This window comes from Lycium barbarum, chromosome 10 (assembly GCF_019175385.1).
Source record: "Lycium barbarum isolate Lr01 chromosome 10, ASM1917538v2, whole genome shotgun sequence".
Taxonomy (NCBI): Eukaryota; Viridiplantae; Streptophyta; class Magnoliopsida; order Solanales; family Solanaceae; genus Lycium; species Lycium barbarum.
Window position 1 is genome coordinate 3,489,961 of NC_083346.1, and position 19,645 is coordinate 3,509,605.

At 32.3% G+C, this 19,645-nt stretch overlaps 1 protein-coding gene across 1 annotated transcript; it reads left to right on the top strand.

Annotated features, from left to right (window-relative positions):
* Window positions 1-14,403: 14,403 nt before the first annotated feature.
* On the top strand, window positions 14,404-19,114 carry LOC132614761 (protein JAZ7-like). The gene is made up of 7 exons (XM_060329286.1): window positions 14,404-14,852; window positions 17,262-17,332; window positions 17,437-17,540; window positions 17,639-17,732; window positions 17,846-17,972; window positions 18,066-18,123; window positions 18,823-19,114. The coding sequence occupies exons 1-7, from the start codon at window positions 14,771-14,773 to the stop codon at window positions 18,929-18,931; spliced, it is 645 nt and encodes a 214-aa protein (XP_060185269.1). The 5' UTR covers window positions 14,404-14,770; the 3' UTR covers window positions 18,932-19,114.
* The last annotated feature ends 531 nt before the right edge of the window (window positions 19,115-19,645 follow it).

The window sequence follows — 19,645 nt, forward strand, 5'->3', positions numbered from 1 at the left end:
GCATCATTCATATAATAATATTTTAAACTTTGTTAAATAGTAAGTTTTTTTTTTCTTTTTTTCTTCTTTCTCAAAGCTATTTTCTTAAATTTTAAACCTTAATTAATTAACCTAAGTTTGGTCGGATAACCGTAAGTTAACGGATTCTAAAGGATGCCTAACCCCTTCCCTTTAGGATAACATAGAACCCTTACCTAGAATCACACCGATTAAGCAGACCATTAACAGAGGTTTAGTTTTAACTTTACCTTAGTTAATTAGGTGTCCTAATTCACCGTAAAAATCAATTAGGTGGCGACTCTTTAAAACAAACAATATAGGAATCTCCAATACGTTGTACTCCGCTTCAAACCAGTTAAAATGGGGTATAACAGGCTACTCCCACCTAGTCCCGAATAGCCTCATTCCTAATCCTGTCACTCCTCGTGTGCCCACACATCCATCTCAACATTCTCATCTCGGTAACTTTCATCTTTTGAACGTGAGAGATCTTAACTGGCCAACACTCCACCCCATACAACATAGTCGGTCTAACCACCACTTTGTAGAACTTGCTCTTAAGTTGTGGTGGCACCTTCTTGTCACATAGCACTCCGGAAGCGAGCCTCCATTTCATCCACCCTGCCCCAATACGATGTGTGACATCATCGTCAATCTCCCCGCTGCCTTGCATGATAGACCCAAGATACTTGAAACTACTTTTCTTCTGGATGGGTTGGGTACCAAGCCTCACTTCTACGCCAATCTCCTGAAGTGTTTCACTGAACTTGCACTCCAAGTACTCTGTCTTGGTCCTACCCAGCTTAAACCCTTTAGACTCTAAGGTATGTCTTCAACCCTCCAGCTTAGCGTTAACTCCGCTACGAGTCTCGTCGATCAGGACTATGTCATCCGCGAAAAGCATACACCATGACACCTCACCTTGAATTTGCCGCGTCAATCCATCCATCACCAAGGCAAATAAAAACGGACTAAGAGTTGATCCTTGATACAACCCCATCACAACTGGGAAGTGCTCTGAGTCTCCTCCTACTGTCTTTACCCTGGTTTTGGCTCCCTCATACATGTCCTTGATCACCCTAATGTACGTCACAGGTACACCTTTAGCCTCTAAGCATCTCCATAGGATCTCTCTTGGAACTTTGTCGTAAGCCTTATCTAGGTCGATGAATGTAGCTAAAGCATATAATAATAAATCAATTAGAATTCTTTTACAACAAAACTGTCAGGAAAATACTTTGTGTAATTATGAATTATATTACCCCAATTAATACACAATTCTTTATTTCTTATTTATTTGATCAATTACGTGTTCAGTCTTTATAATAAGTTAATAACCTTACCAATAACAAAATCTTTTTCTATTAGGACCGGGTCACCCAAATAACCTTACCTATTCTTTTTCATTCAGCCCAATTTTAATTTAGACAGTACGCATATTCGGACTGCTCAATTTCAATTCTACAAATTCACATTTTATCTGTTAATCATCAACATTCTACTAACATCAACAGGGACATTTGCACTTTTGTCCCTATTTTGTGTTGGTTTTAAATTTCTGTCCCTCTTAACAAATGGAGCAATTTTTTTGCGGGGCCATAAGTTTATAATCTCGCAACATAATATACCACAAGTTATGTCCTGCTTGGAATAAGTTCGATTTTAAAAGTCAAAAATTAAAATCATGCTCATTTAAAGGACAAAATTAAAGATCCGCCCATTTGAAAGGCCAAGCCGTGCAATTTCTTCAAATCAACACATTAAATAATTTAGTGATTATTAATTACTTTAGTAGGCGTTTGGCCATAGAAATCAAAAACTTTTTCACTTTTGGTTGTGAATTCTTGAAATTGTATTTGATCATAATTCTTGAAATTGTATTTTTTTGTTAAAATGTAGTTGTTTTGGTTGTGAAAAGGTGAAAAACTTGAAAAATAAGTTTTTTTGTTTTTTCAAATTCCGAAATATAATTTCAACTTATATTTGAAATTTTTATGATTAAATGTTGATTCCGAAAAAAAGTAAAAAAAAAATTGAAAAAGTGAATAATTCTTATTGTCAAACGAGCCCTTAATCTTGATGCGAAAATTAGGCAATTTCCTTTTTTTTTCTGTTTTCTTTTTCAAAAGCAAGGAATAATTGAATGATTGACGGACACTATATCTGTCGGTGACAGAAGAGCAATAATTCTTTTCTCCCACTTGCTTTTATATACCGTCTTATCTTGCATTTTTAGAACTTATGGGATTATTTTATTTGGGGGATGGAATAAGTAGCTTTCCAAATTAGAAATTTGAATTTCCGTTTTGGAACTTGAATATTTCAGCTTTTCTGTATTGAAGGATAAAGCTATTTAGGAACCTTATCTTTACTTTTGCTTCTGTCTAAGCAAGTCATTGTCCTATATATGAAATTTTTTATCATAACCAGCACAACTCTGTGAGGCCACCTTTTAAATTTTGACATGTAGATTATTGGGGCCCACAGATAATTAACACAGTCCACCATTTCTCGCTGCACCTAAATCCTCTAGCCGACACCTCTCTTTGGCCTTTCTCCTCTTTTACCTGTTGCTTCTTTCTTCTTCAGAAATTATTTACTTTTTACTGTAAATTACTTATCTCTCCGTTTTAATCTATGTGAATTCATTTAATTGGATATGATATTTAAGATAGAATGAAAACTTTTGAAACTTATGGTTCAAAATAATTCTTGAATATTTATGTGACTGTAAATTATTTTATAAAGTGAATTTGATTTCAAATTAGGAAAAGATCATATATTTTAACACGAACTAAAAAATAAATAAGTTCACATAAATTAAAACAGAGAGTATAATTTTTTTTGTGTTTTAAGATAAACAATACCAATATTATTATATGGAAAAACTCCCAAGATCCCTCTCACTGTCAAAAAGAAAACTAAAAAAATTAAACCACCACCATTATAGTTATGTGGTTGGCCGTGAAGTGTTCGAAAGCTGGTTTTCGATCTGGCGAGGTTGTTCTTTTGCACTGAGTTGTTTCGGGTGTTGTTCTTGAATGAAATTGTGCATGAGATAGTGACAATGGGAGATTCGTTTTTTTTTTTTTTTAATAATTGTTTTAGGTAGTGTTTGGACTATGAATGGTGTGGGTCAATAGGATGGTTATGTGGAATAGTTTCTCTGTGCAGAAATTAAATAAAAAATGGTAAAGAACGGAGGAGATGGAATAGGTGAAATTATTCTAGATGTTGAGGGCCAGAGTTACCCTTGTCACTTAAGGAACCCCTCTCACAAGTATCACATGGCATACCTCCCTCACACATAGTGAAACTTTTCTCCTGTATATATATATATTCATTCCTTTCTCCCTTTTCAGAAAGTTGGAGAATAATTTTAAATAGGGACATTAGTAATTTTAAAATTTTGATCCTTTAGTTATCAGTAAATTTTAATTTAGTCTTTATAATATTTGATAACGTATATTTAATCTTAAATTCAATCTGTCGATTCACTCATGTTATGATTTTTTACATCTTGGATCTTTCCGTTCCACTAAATCACCCCCCCCCCCCCTCCCCCAAGTTAAATTGGTGCTTGTTGTTGCATCAAGAGTCATTGCACCAGGTGCTAAAGCATGAGTGTAAAATGTATAATTTTTAACCCCTTATGTAGCAAAGAAGTTATATATGGATTATTAGAACTACATTACTGTCAAATATGGAGTAAATGAAAAAATTTAACATAATACATAAATAATTAAGTGGTGGAACAATGGCTATTCATGATAACAACAGCAACAACAACAACAACAACATATTCAGTATAATCCCACAAGTGAATCTAAGAAGGGTAGAGTATATGCAGACCTGATAGAATATACGAGTCCACCAAACAATATAAAGAACCAGGTTCTCTATCTGTTTTCTTAAGTCAGATAGAAAGTAAATAACACAAGATATTTACGTGGAAACCTCCTTTCTCAAGAGAGTAAAATCATAACCACTGCAGTATACTTTACTATAACCGAGCAAACTTCATATTACAGACTATTACAACCTAAGAATTAAACTATTAATCCCTCCCCCTTACAATAACTCTATTGCAAGATCTTTACCATAACTCTATTGCAAAGACAGACCTTGACTAACTTTAGCCAAGTGTACAGCTCAGAATACTTGAGAAATAAACCTACTAGGCACTTCTTAAAAGCAGTGTAGGAATACAAGTTAAAGAACAAAAGCCAAAGACTCAATAAACCTAAAGACTTAAGATATCTTCAGTGACAGGGGATCTGGTCCTTCTGTTTGTTGCAGCTTTGTTCTTGATGAGAGCACTTTGAGAGGCGACAACTTGCAGTTAAGATATGAGAGATTTTTTGATTTGCAAGTGCTAGGGTTTCACTTGGAACATGCTGTTTATATAGTTAACGCAAGTGGATCGGTGAGAAAGTGACATTTCATTTGCTTTTGACCACTAGTACTCTGCTACTGTGCTACTGCAGTGCTACCAATCGATACAATGTCAACAGTTTTACAGCTATAGAGTTGACCTTTGTAACGGCTAGAACCTGATCCCTTCTGGTTCCTCTAAAAATGTGTCTGGTTCCTCGAATTAGTTTGTCAAATCATCAAAACATAAAATAGCATAACTTAATCAAGACCTCACCCAGGTGGAGATGTTGTTTTTGATAGACCATGGGCTGAAGTAAAAGCATTTCAAAACAGGTTGAAAAAAAAAACAAGAGTGAAAAACCTAGGGGTATCCAAAAAAAAAAAATGACCGAATCGAACCGTACTGAATCGATTTTTAAGTTTTTTAGCTAAAAGCATAGGTTTTCATATGAAACTATGACCGTACGAAATAATTAGGTTAGGATTTTTATTTTATGAAAAATTCCCAAACCGAGTATTAGTAAAAAAATATTCTTGGACCATGGTACTTGGGTCTTGGTGTAAATTTTGTTAAAAGGGAACAATACCAAATCTAAAACCTATTGTTGCTACTACAACAACTCAAGTACTCAACACTACTTTATTTTTCGTGGTTATCTAAACTTTAAGTTTCAGCATAGCAGCAAATGACATGTTAAATCCATCGGTGATAGTTGTAGGGTACTAGACTTTGAGGTGAGATTTTCAAAATAGTTGCTTTGTACATTCAATCATAGATTATTATTATTAAAAAAGAAAAATATTTGTTTTTGAAACCTCTATGGCCGACTACATATAATAAAACACTTTCTTGATAGAATAGTGATTCTGTACAGCCAAAACAAACAATCCACGTCACAAAGGATGCTAAAGTACGCAAATTTAATTGTTCAACGAAATCAAAAATAGATTCCAATTGAAATATAGTACAATATAAAATTTTCACATGCCTCTTCACAATAAGAGTGGGGTATCATGTGATTATGGTAAACTTAATGAGTATGTTGCTTCTGTCTATTGTCATCGTAGGATATCATAAAGGGAAAAATATTTTCATTGCATGTTATTGTAACTTTTGGGTATTTATTTCTATCAAATTTTATCGGTTGTGATAGCCATTAAATGACGTTTAAAAAATAAAAAATTAACTGAACCATACTAAAACCGAGACGATTTGGACGGTTTCAAAAGTCTAATTTTAGTTATACATCATAGAGTAACCGAAAATTGATATGAACAAATTTCTAAATATAACCGACCGAACTAAACCATTGACAAGCTTAGAAGAACCCATGACAGAAAAAACAAACAAAAAAACTAAGGAAAGTATGATAGAGCATTCTTGAAAAGGGACACTAACTACAATAGATAATACGATTGCTATTCATGGTAAATCTATAAATATCACATGCAAATAAATTAAAAGTATATTTCAATTAATTGATGGCTAAATATGCTTAAGTGGATATCTCAAAGACAAAAAGGTGGATTTATCTATAATTGTGGATAACAATAATATTAACGCTTTTAAATGTCTTGAATTTATCAGGAGAAAAGTTACGAGCTATAGCTGCTTTTTAAAGTTCTTTTACATCTTTTATGCGGATAATTATTAACGGAAATAGAAATAATAAAGTAAGACTGGGTATGATCTAGAGATTATTAGTTGGAATTGGAAACTTACAAACGAATTAATATTAGAAAATATGAATGAATAAAATTACCAAAAGAATGAATGAATAAATTATATACGTCATTCGAACCACATAATTCAACGTATTTGCGCTATGAGTGGCCGCTAACACAATTTCACATGTTTATTTGCGACCTCATCACTCCAATTTCCACAAGTCTCATAAATTTTTCATATTGATTTAAGTTCTTATTCCTCTTTTTTACGTCATATATGTTCCATCAAAGAGATTTTTTCATCCAGAAATGGTCGATGCGAATTCGAAACTTATAATTAAAATGATATCTATGGATTTACGAAAATCTCATAGCTTTTGTATATGAATATTTGATGGTAAATTCAATTATTATTCCATATTAATTTGAGATTTTTATAGAAATTAATGATAAATTTCATATCTTGAATTCGCCTCGAATAGTATTTATTATTTAATAGAAACTTAGACTTAATACATATTGATCATGCTACTTTTACCACCTGAAAAGATTATGAATTGAGATTTTATCAATTAAAATCTAGAAATTGTTCTTTTATCTAAAATTTATGATAATGCATGGATAATAGACTGCCGTGTCTCACCATTAATGACTAGTGAGGCTACAAAAGGACCACGTCATTTTAGTTCACATTGGAGCAGGTAGTGGCGTACATGGACCGATTTGGTTCGGATTTTTTAAAGATCAAACCAAACCAATTGCATCGGGAATCTATAAACCAAATCAAACTAACAAAAGTCGATTTTTTCAACCTCGAGTTTTCTCGATTTTTTCGGGTTGTTTGGGATTTTTGGATTTTTCCTGGTAAAGTCTTCATACAAAACATATAACTTGTACTTCAAATATTTCTTTAGTCCTAGTAAGATATGATTATCTAATTAAAATATTTATTAAGAAAATAACACAAAACGTGAGATGAGAAATGAACTGTACTAAAATATTCAACGAAAAAAATTAATGAAATTGCATAAAATAAAATTATCATAATCTAAAAGTACTAAGTCGTGCTACAATAAATACGGCTAATTTATAAGGCATGTAGAAAATGATCATAATCTAAAAGTACTAAATCATGCTAAAATAAGTAGGACTAATAAGTATTAATTACATGACTAGATATTAAAGAAAAAATAAAATTAAGTTATGTATTTTCACTTTCTAAACTAATATAAAACTAAAGAATAGATATCAACATTATTGTCATTCCAGTGTTAGATATGAATTACTTTTGTTAGCATTAGTATTGATTTGATTTTTGTTGAGTTTTATTTGAGTTACTAATATCATTGGGCTATAAAATTTATTGGACCATTCAAAATTCTAATTCCAAGCTTGAAATAATATGTTAAAAGATTAAAAAAAAACTATCGAAAAGTTAAAGAAACATTTATAAATTACATTATAAATAAATATTTTTATGTATAAAATATGTTTGAAATTTTATAAATGTAATGTCGGGTTGGTTTAATTCGGTTTGACTTTTTCTAGTTAAAATCAAATCAAACCAATAGTGTTCGGGTTTTTTCTTTTTAAAACCAAACCAAGTCAAACCAGACCACTAATTGAGTTTTTTTTTAATCGATTTGGTTCGGATTATCGGTTTGGTGCTGTTTGTCGATTTGATTTGTACACCCCTAGAAGCAGGTATATATCTTCATAGACTTTGATTCTTCAATTTTATTAAAAACCTAATTAAAAAGCATAAATAAACTACTACTTATCTCCTTAATGGAAATTCAGTAACTACTTCAAAATTTGAATACTTTTTTGGGGGTGATCGTTACCACATGAACTAGCTTTTGGAGTTAAGTTAGGCTAGATCCATTTTCTTAACATGATACGAGAGAGAGAGAGACCCGTCTCAAGTTTTGATTTGCCCGATGTTAGGCTATCATATTATGTTCTCCCCACACTCTAATCAGCAGACCCGAACTTGAGTGGGTATTTAATGTCCCACGTTAGGTTTGATGTGGATCAGTGGCGGAGCTACAAATTTTGTCAAGGGTGTTCGAATTCATATAATCTATATATTAAGGTTGTTCAATATGTAATATATGTCTGTACTACACAAAAATTGACATGTCTACACAGTATAATTTTTCGGGTAAGAGTGTTCAATTGAACACCCTTGCCAGGCTTTGGCTCCGCCACTGATATGGATATGTGGTCTCTATATATGGTCTCGGCCGATTTTCATTTCTAGGCTAGCATCTGCAGTGTCTTGAATTTACTGGCCAACTAATCCAATTACGTATCACATAAAACTTCTTGGGGATGTTTTAGCGTTCTTACCGGAGAGAATTTCATTTTCTAAAATCAAACATGAGACCTCTAATCAACAGTAAGGAAACTCTTACCTTCCCATCCCACCCGTAAGAGCGTAGAACCAAAATGACCCAAAAAAAGTGCTTTTGAACCAAGATACCCTAAAAAAAAATGTTATAAAACTACCTTTAGCGCAGTAAATTACTGCACTAAAGGGTATTCCGTCTTTTTTTTCTTCTTTTGGTTAACCTGTCTTTCATTACACTTTTTAACGTACTTTAACCATAGATTAATCATGCTTCGGGACCCCAAAACTTCAATATTTTATATAGAACCCTACTGATTTTTATGCGATTAATAAGGTAGGCTCAATACGTCAAGGATAAGAAAATCTTCGGATTGCCGTTTTAGTGGTTGAAAAGTGCTCGAACTCCATTTTTGTTTGAAGACTTGGTGTCATTAGCTTTGAGTGTACTATGAAAATACTTAAACTTATTCTTAATAATAAACCAAAAGTAGTAAAAATACAATCATAAAAAAATTAAAAAAAACTTAACATACATTCATCAATTCATGCCCTTGAGTTGATGAAAAACTAAACATGCTAATATTCTTCAAAATAACAACATCATCATAAATTAAACTTAAAACTAAAATCACAACATTTTTAATCAGCATTAGAATAGAAGTCCTCAATATCGTCTTCAGAAAAATATTGGCGGTTTCTTAAGACACATCTTTTTTCAGTAGATGTTAGTTCTCTACCGGTTGATGATGCTTGTTCGTCGGCCAACTTTAGCATGTAAAATCTACATCGTCTTGCCAGCATTATGTTGTTTTCTTTTCTAATCCTTTGTGCAGCAAGCTCGCAAGTTTCTGGACCTACTCGAGGCATGGTTATGGAGTACCTTGTTGGGATTGGAGCGTTGAGATTTTCCAAGTCACGAACAAGACGTTCTGATTCGGTAAGCTGATGTGACCATTCTCGGCGTAAACCGCAATAATATTCTTGGGGATTTGAATATTTCACACTGCAGAAATCATCATTACTCTCTATAAGAAGGTGGGGATTTAGCTCGTCTAGTTTGAAATCACTGGTATCACTCGAAAAACTACTATGATTTGAACTCTGATCATCACTCCTATTTGATTCTTTTGGAAGGAGTAAAGACCAAACTGAGTTTCTTCTACTCGACATTGAATACGTTGTAGTCTAATAACAAAAGAAAGTGCTACTTATATAGTTGCAAACCTCTATGTACTCCTAGTTGGGGGGGGGGGGGGGTCTTTATGACCCTACCTACTTACTTTAGATAAAAAAAAATATTAATCTTCATCGGACATCTCACAGTCCGAATCCCACTTGGATCTAAATTTTGTGCTACCATGTACACTATATTCTGCCCTAAGGTAACGTATTTGCATCCGATTGTTCTCTTCGCGAAAACGGTTAAGAGCAAAATTAAACTCTTGTGTAGTTCCATGAGGCATTGACATAACACATTTTTTGAGCGTTTAAGCCCTACTGACGCTAACTTTTGCTCCAGTGCTGCAGCCTCGCTAACATGCCAATTCCACTCTTCTGTCATCATATTGTTGTACCGTTTGTTGTATCTCTCGTTCGGATTGTTCGAGTATTCAAAATCTTCACCCAATTCCTATGTCCTACCCATTGCGTCGAATATGTTTTTTGGAGAGAACGATATAATATGACTAATATCTCTAAACTGATCAAAAAAATGACATAGTAATTCAATTTTGTGTGGTTGGTAACTATTCGTCAAATTACGTTATATAACACTTGCTGCATGAAACCCAAAGTTTGATTCGAATTATGACGTTTTTCTGTATGACAGCTGAGGTAACAACATAATGCAGTGGTATAGCGCAGTAAAATGCTGCGTTATGTCAGAATAACGTCCTTTGCCTACCGTCATTATTGTTTAAGGCAAACTTCCAAAAGGCATATCGAAGCCCAGCACTTTGCAATTGGATGTAGGCGGCTGCAATAGAGCATCAAGAGAAGAAGTTTGACCTGCAGATGGACATTATTAGGCGGGCGGATGAGGAAGTCTTCCACTGGTTGAATGCAATTGATAAAGACAAATGGACATTACACCAGGATGAAAGTAGGCGATGGGGTATGCTGACAACAAACAGCTCTGAGTCATTCAATGGCTTGTTGAAATCTGCACGAGGACTACCCGTCACCGCAATAGTGAGAATGACTTTTAAGCAGGTTGTGGAGCGGTTCGTCAATAGATCAAAAGAGGCCAAAGCACATGCGGCAGAAGGTCTAAGATGGATGCCAAAACCATCAAAACTATTCGAGTACTACAAATTTAAGGCTCAGCAATACAACCAGAGGGAGTACAACTCTGCAGAGCTCAGATTTTAACTCACAACAAGTGTGCACTAAGGTAAAGGAGGTAACGTCCACACAATTTGTTAGATTCCAAGAACATGCACGTGCGGCAAGTGGCAATCATATCACATGCCATGTTCTCATGCCTTCAAGTGTTTTATCGCAATAGGAAAGAACGCCTCCCCGTACATGACTGAGGAATATACAATTGAAAATTATGCAAAAACGTATGCTGGAAGGTTCTACCCACTTGATAGTGAGAGTTACTGGCCACCGGATCCATTTTCAATGGTCGCAAATAAAGCATTTATTTGTAAATTCAAAAAGAAGCTCCCGTATTCATAATGAAATGGATGTTCCACCAGGGAGATACACTCGAAAATGCTCATTTTGTGATTATGTTGGTCATGATAAGCGCAAGTGTCCCTTACGGCATGGTGGTCAAACTACATCTCGCGGTGGAAGTACCTCTCGTGGTGGAAGAAACTTTCGTGGTGGTGGCAGATCTAGTGGTGGTGACACATCTCGCGGTGATGGCGGAAGATCAACTCAAGGGCATTAATTGATGAATGTTTTTTAAGTTTTTTTCTTTCTTTGATGATTGTATTTTAAAAAAGTTTGGGTTTGTTATTAATGAACAAGTTTAAGTATTTTCATATTGTTATGAATGATGAAATTTAATTATTTTGAGATTGGTATGAATGCTGCAATTTTGACTAAAAAATAGTACACTTAAATTTAAACCTTAAATCATAAAGAACTTAAAGCTAATGACACCAAGCCTTCAAACAAAAATGAAGTTAGAGCACTTTTCAACCACTAAAATGACAATCCGAACTTTTGTGTATCCTTGATGTATTATGCCCACTTTATTAATCGCACAAAAATAAGTAGGGTTCTATATAAAATATTAAAATTTCGAAGTTTCAAAGCATGATTAATATGCTGCTAAAGTATGTAAAAAAGTGTGAAAATGTAATAAGAGGCAATTTTGGAAAATAGGGACTGATATAGCGCAATATTTTACTGTGCTAGAGCATTTAACGGTGTCGTCACAGTTAAGTGATTTAGCGCAATTTTGTAATTTTTTTTGTTAAGATATTTTGGTTCAAAAACACTTTTTTGGAGTCATTTTGGTTCCGGACTCCACCCTTAAATGGTGTTCACAAAAGATAATTACGTACAGAACTTGTCATCCACCACAATATCTGACACATGGTTAAATTAGTAATTTTCACTTCATAAGAATCACACATCATTATATACGTACGACGTAGGTAGTACATGTGACCTTTGGGATGAGCAGAGGGACATTTGAATAGACGTACTCACGTAAGTACGTCCCTCGTTTTAAACATTTCTGTAAGACGGAAACAGTAGATATTATATTAGTACTCAACTTCCACAAGTCTATTTAAAATTTCATATGAATTCAAGTTCTTAATCTTCTCCTCAAATCTGAATTACACCACGTATAATCTATTAAAGGAATTTGAATTCGGAACTTTGAACTAAAGGAAAAAGGGAATACAATTTACGAATTTACGACAATCTAATGTCTTTTGCATGCCCAGATCTTGTATATTTATAATATTTGTAAAGGTAAACTCAATTATTATTCCATATATTAATTTGAGATTACTGTAAGAATGATAATCTTGAATTCGCCTTAATCCGCCGGATTATATTTGATAAAAACTTAGACTTAATACATAGGTATTATGATATTTTTACCACCCTAGCTAAAAGATTATATGGATTGAGTCAATTAAAGTCTACAAATTATATTGTTCTTTTTGATGGATCTAAAATTAAAGTCTAGTAGGTGTTTTAGGCAGAGGAATATATCATAAGCATTGACAAATAACTCAGCCATTTCTCACCACTAACGGGTGAGGCTACAAAAGGAACACGTCATTTTAGTTCACATAATCACATTGGAGCAAGTATATATCTTCATAAACTTTGATGCTTCAATTTTATTAAAAAAACTAACTAAAGAACATAAAGAAACTACTAATTCTTTCCTTAATGGAAATTCAATAACTACTTAAGAACACTTTTTTGGGGGAAAAAGAATACTTCAAATCTCTTGTATATATCTTTTTGGTTTAAATGTCAAGAGAGATCTTCACTATTAGTTGACAAAAAGAACCTTTTTTTCTTCCTAACATTCGGTGTTTTGAATTTACTGACGGATTAATCGATCGCAATTGAGCCATATAAATCTTATTAGAGGTGTTTCAACGTTACCTATTATCGATGATGTTCATTTTCCGGAGTCAAACCTGAGTCCTCTAGTTCAGAGGCAGAGTTAGGATATGCAAGAGGTTCATTCGAACTCCCTCCTTACTTTGAAAAAATTTCATTGTATACACAAAGTCATAATTAATTTTATGTATATATATAGAAGATGCATGCCAAATTTCATTAGCTTCTTCCATGTCGGATCTAGCTAGCCTTAAATCATTGGGTTCACATAAACCCAACAATTATTGTCCAAACCATATATTTGTATTAAGAAATTGATTAAATATTTATAAATATTGAACTGTGAACTCGATCCATTTTTATTGTATATTAACTTGAGATCGTTATAATAAGATGCCATAAATTTCAAATCCCAAATCTACTTATGACTTTCCTATGTTAATTTCTTTATATTTTATATCTCCATAGTAAAAAATCTGACTTGATTACTGCTCTAATCAATAGTAAAAAAATCTGACTTGATTACTGCTCTAATCAATAGTAAAGAAACTTTTATCCTTTCACCGCACCCTTAAAATGGTGTTCACAAAAAGATAATCACACAACTTATCATCCATCACATCTTAGGCCCCATTTGGACATGGTTTGAACATACAATTTGAACATTTTAAGTTGTATTTTTTTATAGACATAAAAATCTCATAAATTGTGAAAACTATCAAAACATTCTCAATTCTAATATAATCTTACCAAATGAGCAAATTATAGTTTATAACAAAATTAGTACACTACTAGAAGACCTTTCTAAAAAAATGAAACATCAATTAATCAAATTTTAGTTCAATAAAAAACGAAAATTTAACATGAATAGTAATGTAACTACTCTTTAATATAATCTTCCACATAAATTAAAGATTGGTAGACATAAATAAAGGTTGGTGAAAGTTAATGAGAGTGATAAATGATTGATGGGGGTAACTGTTAAAAATATCTACCAACTTATGGGTCTTTTTTTTACAAAATATAAACTTATAGGTTAAATTTTATATTTTAAAAAGTTAAAATCATGATTTCAAATCTCAAATCATGCCTTTTTGAAACATTTGGGGTATGAAATCATGATTTCAAACCATGATTCCAAACGTATGTCCAAACGATAGTTTCAAATCATGGGTTGGCCAAACGCCTACTTAGTCGGTGTTCACAAAAACATGATTACACAACTTTAATTATCATCCACCACAATATCTAACACATGGCTAAATTAGTAATTTTAACTTCATAAAAAAACACACATCATAGTACGTACGTAGTACATGTGACTTTTGGAATGAATATAAGACATTTGAATAAGACGTAAGTACTGTCCCTCGTTTTAAACATTTCAGTAAGATATTATGTTAGTACTCAAAATAAATATCAACCAATCATTTTATGTTCAAATCGATTAACCACAATTCCCCCCAAAAAAAAAAATGATGAGGAAGAAGAAAAAATAAAAGCAACTAGTTGTGGCTACTTATCAATTCTAGAGCAGTAGTGGACCAATTTAATCAGCACGTGTTTTTTCTGTGTAATTTTATTTTTAGATTTTAATGACAGATTCTTCTTTTTTTCTTCTTCATTTTTATGTTCCATCAATTTGTATTCTCTTATTGCATGGAGCTCATAAAAACTCTTCTCAATCTTATCTGATATTGAACTTGCTACTACTTTCTTCTTTCTCGACTACTTTTAATAAGAATATTTCTTCTTATCTTATTAGTTTCCATTTCTAGATTTCTAGTTTTTTATTCTACAAATCTTTGAAAGTGAAAAAAAAAAATGGATTCAAGAATGGAGATAGATTTCTTAGACCTCAACAGCAGACCCCAATTATCAGAAATGGCGAAGCAACACACCAAAGGTACAAAACACATCTTTTTCTTTTATATTTTTAATTAATAACAAAAGAGAGAGAGAAAAAAAAAAGGTTTTCCTTTTCTTCTCCTTGATTTCAGGTTTGATTATGAAATTTTGATAGAATTTACTTATGGAATGAGAAAAGAGAAACGGGTATTTAATTAATTCTGAAAATATAGTCAAACTGAGAAATTAAAATAGCTATTGTTATAAGTAGATCTCAAATGAGAGTAAGTTCAATTGGCCGAAAACAGTGAAAGCGAACTTTAATTTGTTAACTAAGTTGTTTTTCAGTTATATCTTTTGCTCTAATCTTTATGATTAGTCTTCCTCTGTTAATTTCAAATATCATAAATATTTTTCTTTCACAACTTCTGTTTGATTCTAACCCTATTTTCACATCACCAAATAAAGAATCCAACTGTTTTTGGCAAACTGAAGACTATATGTGATTTAATTAGTGATTTTTTCTTATCTGCTCAAATCTTGGGGGACAGTATTATCCGTAGCAGGTATCCGATGAAATAATCAAAATGAATGCAAGCTGGGTGCTGGCTAAAAAATCACCGTCAAAATATAACTATGTATCTATCCTTGGACCATGTGTAGGGTTAGGGGTGGACCCACCTTATGCCTAGGGTTGTAATCCGACACACTTTCGTCGAATTTTTTTTGAAAATATACGTAGATATAAAAAATCTGAAAAACCGGACAAGAATATAAATTATCTAAATGTTACAATCCAAACAAATGAAGTTGGGCCGCTGGTTTGGTGCCAACCTAGTGCGGTGGTTTCCCCGTGATCGAGCCTCAACAAGCGCTCAAAGCTCCATGTTATTTTTACGGTTTTTTATATTTAGTGTACTTAAAAAATACTCCTCCAATATTGAGTGGTTGTGAAAACTCAAGAGAGTTGTAATAGTTTACTTGAATTATGTTTTATTCACAAATATCAAATAATAATTTTATTAATATAATGTTTTTATATCATTTATTATTTTTATTTTTTAAATGTCGACATCGCTTACAAAAAATCCTGCATACGCCACTGATAGAGTTGGTACTTGAAAGACGAACATAACTATGTACATGCATCTATCCCTAGATCATCATAACATGTAGGATTAATACTTGAAAGAAGAAGCACGTGATCTAACTATTACCATGATGTGGATGTATTGGCGGTAGAAGTTCCGTGGGATTCAGTAACTCTAATTCATAGTTTATACTTATTATTTTAAAATTTATTTAATATTTATAGAAGGGAAGCATTGGCATAACTGGTAAAGTTGTTGTTATGTGATCAGGAGGTCACAGGTTTGAGCAGTGAAAACAACCTCTCGTAGAAAGGCAGGGTAAAACTGCGTATAATAAACTCTTATGGTCCGGCCTTCTACGAACCCCGTGCATAGCGGGAGCTTAGTGCACCGAACTGTCCTTATTTAAAAATATAAATAATAAATTTAGAACTCGACCAGTAACTTTAAAGGGCTTGATACCAAAATTTATAAATTTCAAACTTGAATCCACATTACAAAAGATGAGATACAACTTAAATTAGTGTAAAAAGATTTTACATTGTCAATGGATATAAGAGCTATTAAAGATACAAAAGATGAGATACAACTTAAGTTGTTAATATTATACAACTATCTACATAGCAATAAGTACTATGCCTTTTGGAATCCATGCATCTTATGGTTAAACAAATATTAATTGTTTTCTTAATTTGTTGTTGTTGTTTATGTCATGAATTTTGTGAATTTTAATTTTACCAGATCTCATAATAAATCTAGGAAACCCATTTTTCTTGTAGGATTGAGAAACCTGTTGTCCTTGTAGATTTAGGAAGATCATTTTCTGTAGGTTAGGTTCTAATGCTTTGTGCCACTAAGGTTGCATTAGGGTAGATTGTCTAAATCACACCCCTTGGGATGCGGCCCTTTCGCAAACTCTATTAACGCGGGATGTTTTGTGCACCGAGCTGACATTTATTTTCTGTAGGATTAGAAGCTACCCAAGATCTTATATAAACGGGTTGTAAATGGGTTTTTTATATACAGTCACTACTAAAAAAGGGAATTTCTGATGGACGCTCGATCAGAAATCCATCAAAATTTGGCCCGTCGGTAACGTTCAGACGAATTTTCGACTGATTCTGTCGGAAACCATCCAACGGAACTTTCAGTTTCTTTTAATAATGAGTTACAGTTCGATCTTCTCATTCATATGGAAAACTCTCTCTGCTTCTGCTCTAAGGATTAGATTTGTTGGAACCTTATTGAGTCCTTTTATTAGTTCTTTTTAGGCTTGGTCAAATCTCGTTAAATCCTTTTAGTGTGTATCATTTGCATCTACTAACTATCCTTTTATCTTTATTTTTCTGTCTTTTTTATTTATTGCTTAAAATTAGCTTCTGGGATGAAGTGGCCATTTTCATCTATGGCTGAGTTAGCTACTCAACCTGAAAACACATTCTTTCAGGTAATTCACAATATTTCGTATTGAATTATAATTAATTCCTACTTCATTTATATAAATTCTTATAAACTAAAATTTAATCGAATTTTCTTCTTATATTTTTCCAGAATTATAACTCCAGCCCAATAGTTTCCAGTAATTCAAAATTTTCATCCCAATACTATGGAGGGGCTTTTCCTTTAGCAATAAAAAATAGCACTTCAGATTCCAGGTATTTTCATTTTTTATTTTAATATGCATTTTTTCATATTTTTTTGAATTATTTTACAAAAAGTAAGATGATAATTTTTTAAATAAAAAAAAATTCAGGAAAGTTTATGACCGCTTGAGGCAAAATGAGACAACATTGACCATATTCTACATGGGTGAGGTCCATATTTTCCAGGATATATCACCAGAAAAGGTCCTTGGAACTATCTCTTTAATTTATTTATATTTTAGTCTCTGCAGCTATTTTTAATTTTTAAAAATTTAATATTATATTCTTATTCAGTATTTTTTTTTAAAATTATATAGGCTGAGCTAATAATTGACATTGCTAATAAATCCACGACTCTCCACATGAGTGAGATTTTAGAAAAAGTGAAAACTGAAGAAAATACATCAGAGCCTTCAAATGCATCCATAAATCATGCTAAAGGAGGTATCAACTCTTTTTTTTTTTTCTTATTAAAGTTTAGTATTTATCTATCTTTTATATTATCAAATAAATTTATTTTTTCTTTTTAATTTGCAGCACTGGCAATGGCTCGTAGAGCAACCCTTGCCCGATTTTTGGAGAAGAGAAAGCATCGGTATAAATTATTTTTAATTTCTATTACTATTTACACAATTTATTATTACAATATTTTACAAATTTCTAACAATACATGAGATAATCTTATGTTAATTTCATGAATGATCACTCAATTTTAACTTTAATGATCAAAGTCACTAGCTTATTTTTTGTAACAAAAAGATTACTCAACTTTACATAAGTGTAAAAAAAGTCGATAAAGATTTTTTGTAACCAACATGTCACTCAATTTTACCTAAGAATCACAGGAAGTTACTAGGAGTAAATAAAAGGGGATATTCTTTTTGATACTCAAGTAAAGTTGAGTGAAATTTTTGTTACAAAAGATTAGTTAGTGACATTCTTTGATAATTAGGCAACATTGAGTGCCTTATTTATTACATAAAATACTCTAATGACTTAATTTAGTTTGACAAAATAAAAGTGAGTAATCATTCATAAAATTATTCAGACAATCACAGACAGAAAATTGATCGAATATCAAAATACCTGTCATCTAACAATTTAAAAAAAAATGATTTTCAGAAGAAATATTAAATATTTGTCACATCAATCCTTAATAAGAAAATAAGACAGCCAAATTTAAATAGGGAGTATCTTTTCACGAGTATTTTTATGTTCTAATAACATTATCTCTTTTTTTCTTTTTTCTTTTTTCTTTTTTCTTTTTTCTTTTTTCTTTTTTCTCTTTATGAAGATTGATCAAAGCAAGACCCTACCAATATGGTGAAAAAATACCAAAGTTTCCTTTTGAAATGCACCAAGAAGAAGAAACGGCGTCATCAAGTGTTCATTGGGAAAGCTAATTCAAGACAAATGCATTGTTTTGAATTTTTATTCTTTTAGCTATATTGAAAAAATTATTGTTCTAATGTTTGTAGGACTATAAAAAAATTATAATGTTTTATATACAGGTTCCTATAAGTCATGTTGTGTTTAATTATATATTTGTAGATCCAATATTTTTACTTGATGAGTTTGATCTTTAATATTCTTAGCACTGAACTTATTATATGTTAATTATTAAGGGTTGAGATATAATGTGATTGAAATTTTAGTAATTTTTTACATATATATTATTCTCGGCGTCAGAACTTCTGAGTTTGAATCAACCTGTTATTGAAGGCTAAGACAGGTCCCTGCCGATAAGAGACCTACAATCCCTTTCAATCCACCCAGACCAAGCCAAAATAGAACATAATGAAAGAAACTATTCATGTAGTCAATACCATTGAGCGTCAAGAAAAATGAAAATTCAAATCATCCACTTGAACTTGTTTGTAATTAGGGCGTACTAGTTTCAAATTATCGACTTGAACTTGCTTGTAATTAAGGCGTATTAGTTGTTTTAACTGGTTCATTGTTTAATTATTCTATGATTTCTGCTTCCTCGAAAGATCAAAGATTATTTGGTTTAAGATCGCGATAAGAAAGGATAAATGTCATGAGTTTGAACTCTGCCACGAACTGAAAGCTTGGCTCAAGTGGGAAAAGGTAGAAGAATGGACTTATTGTTTCCC

Excerpts from the sequence above, each read along its gene's own strand:
- LOC132614761 (XM_060329286.1), top strand. The coding sequence starts at position 14,771 with ATGGATTCAAGAATGGAGATAGATTTCTTAGACCTCAACAGCAGACCC. Across the intron at positions 17,973-18,065 it reads CATAAATCATGCTAAAGGAG|CACTGGCAATGGCTCGTAGA; the intron begins GTATCAACTCTT and ends TTTAATTTGCAG. Across the intron at positions 18,124-18,822 it reads TTGGAGAAGAGAAAGCATCG|ATTGATCAAAGCAAGACCCT; the intron begins GTATAAATTATT and ends CTCTTTATGAAG.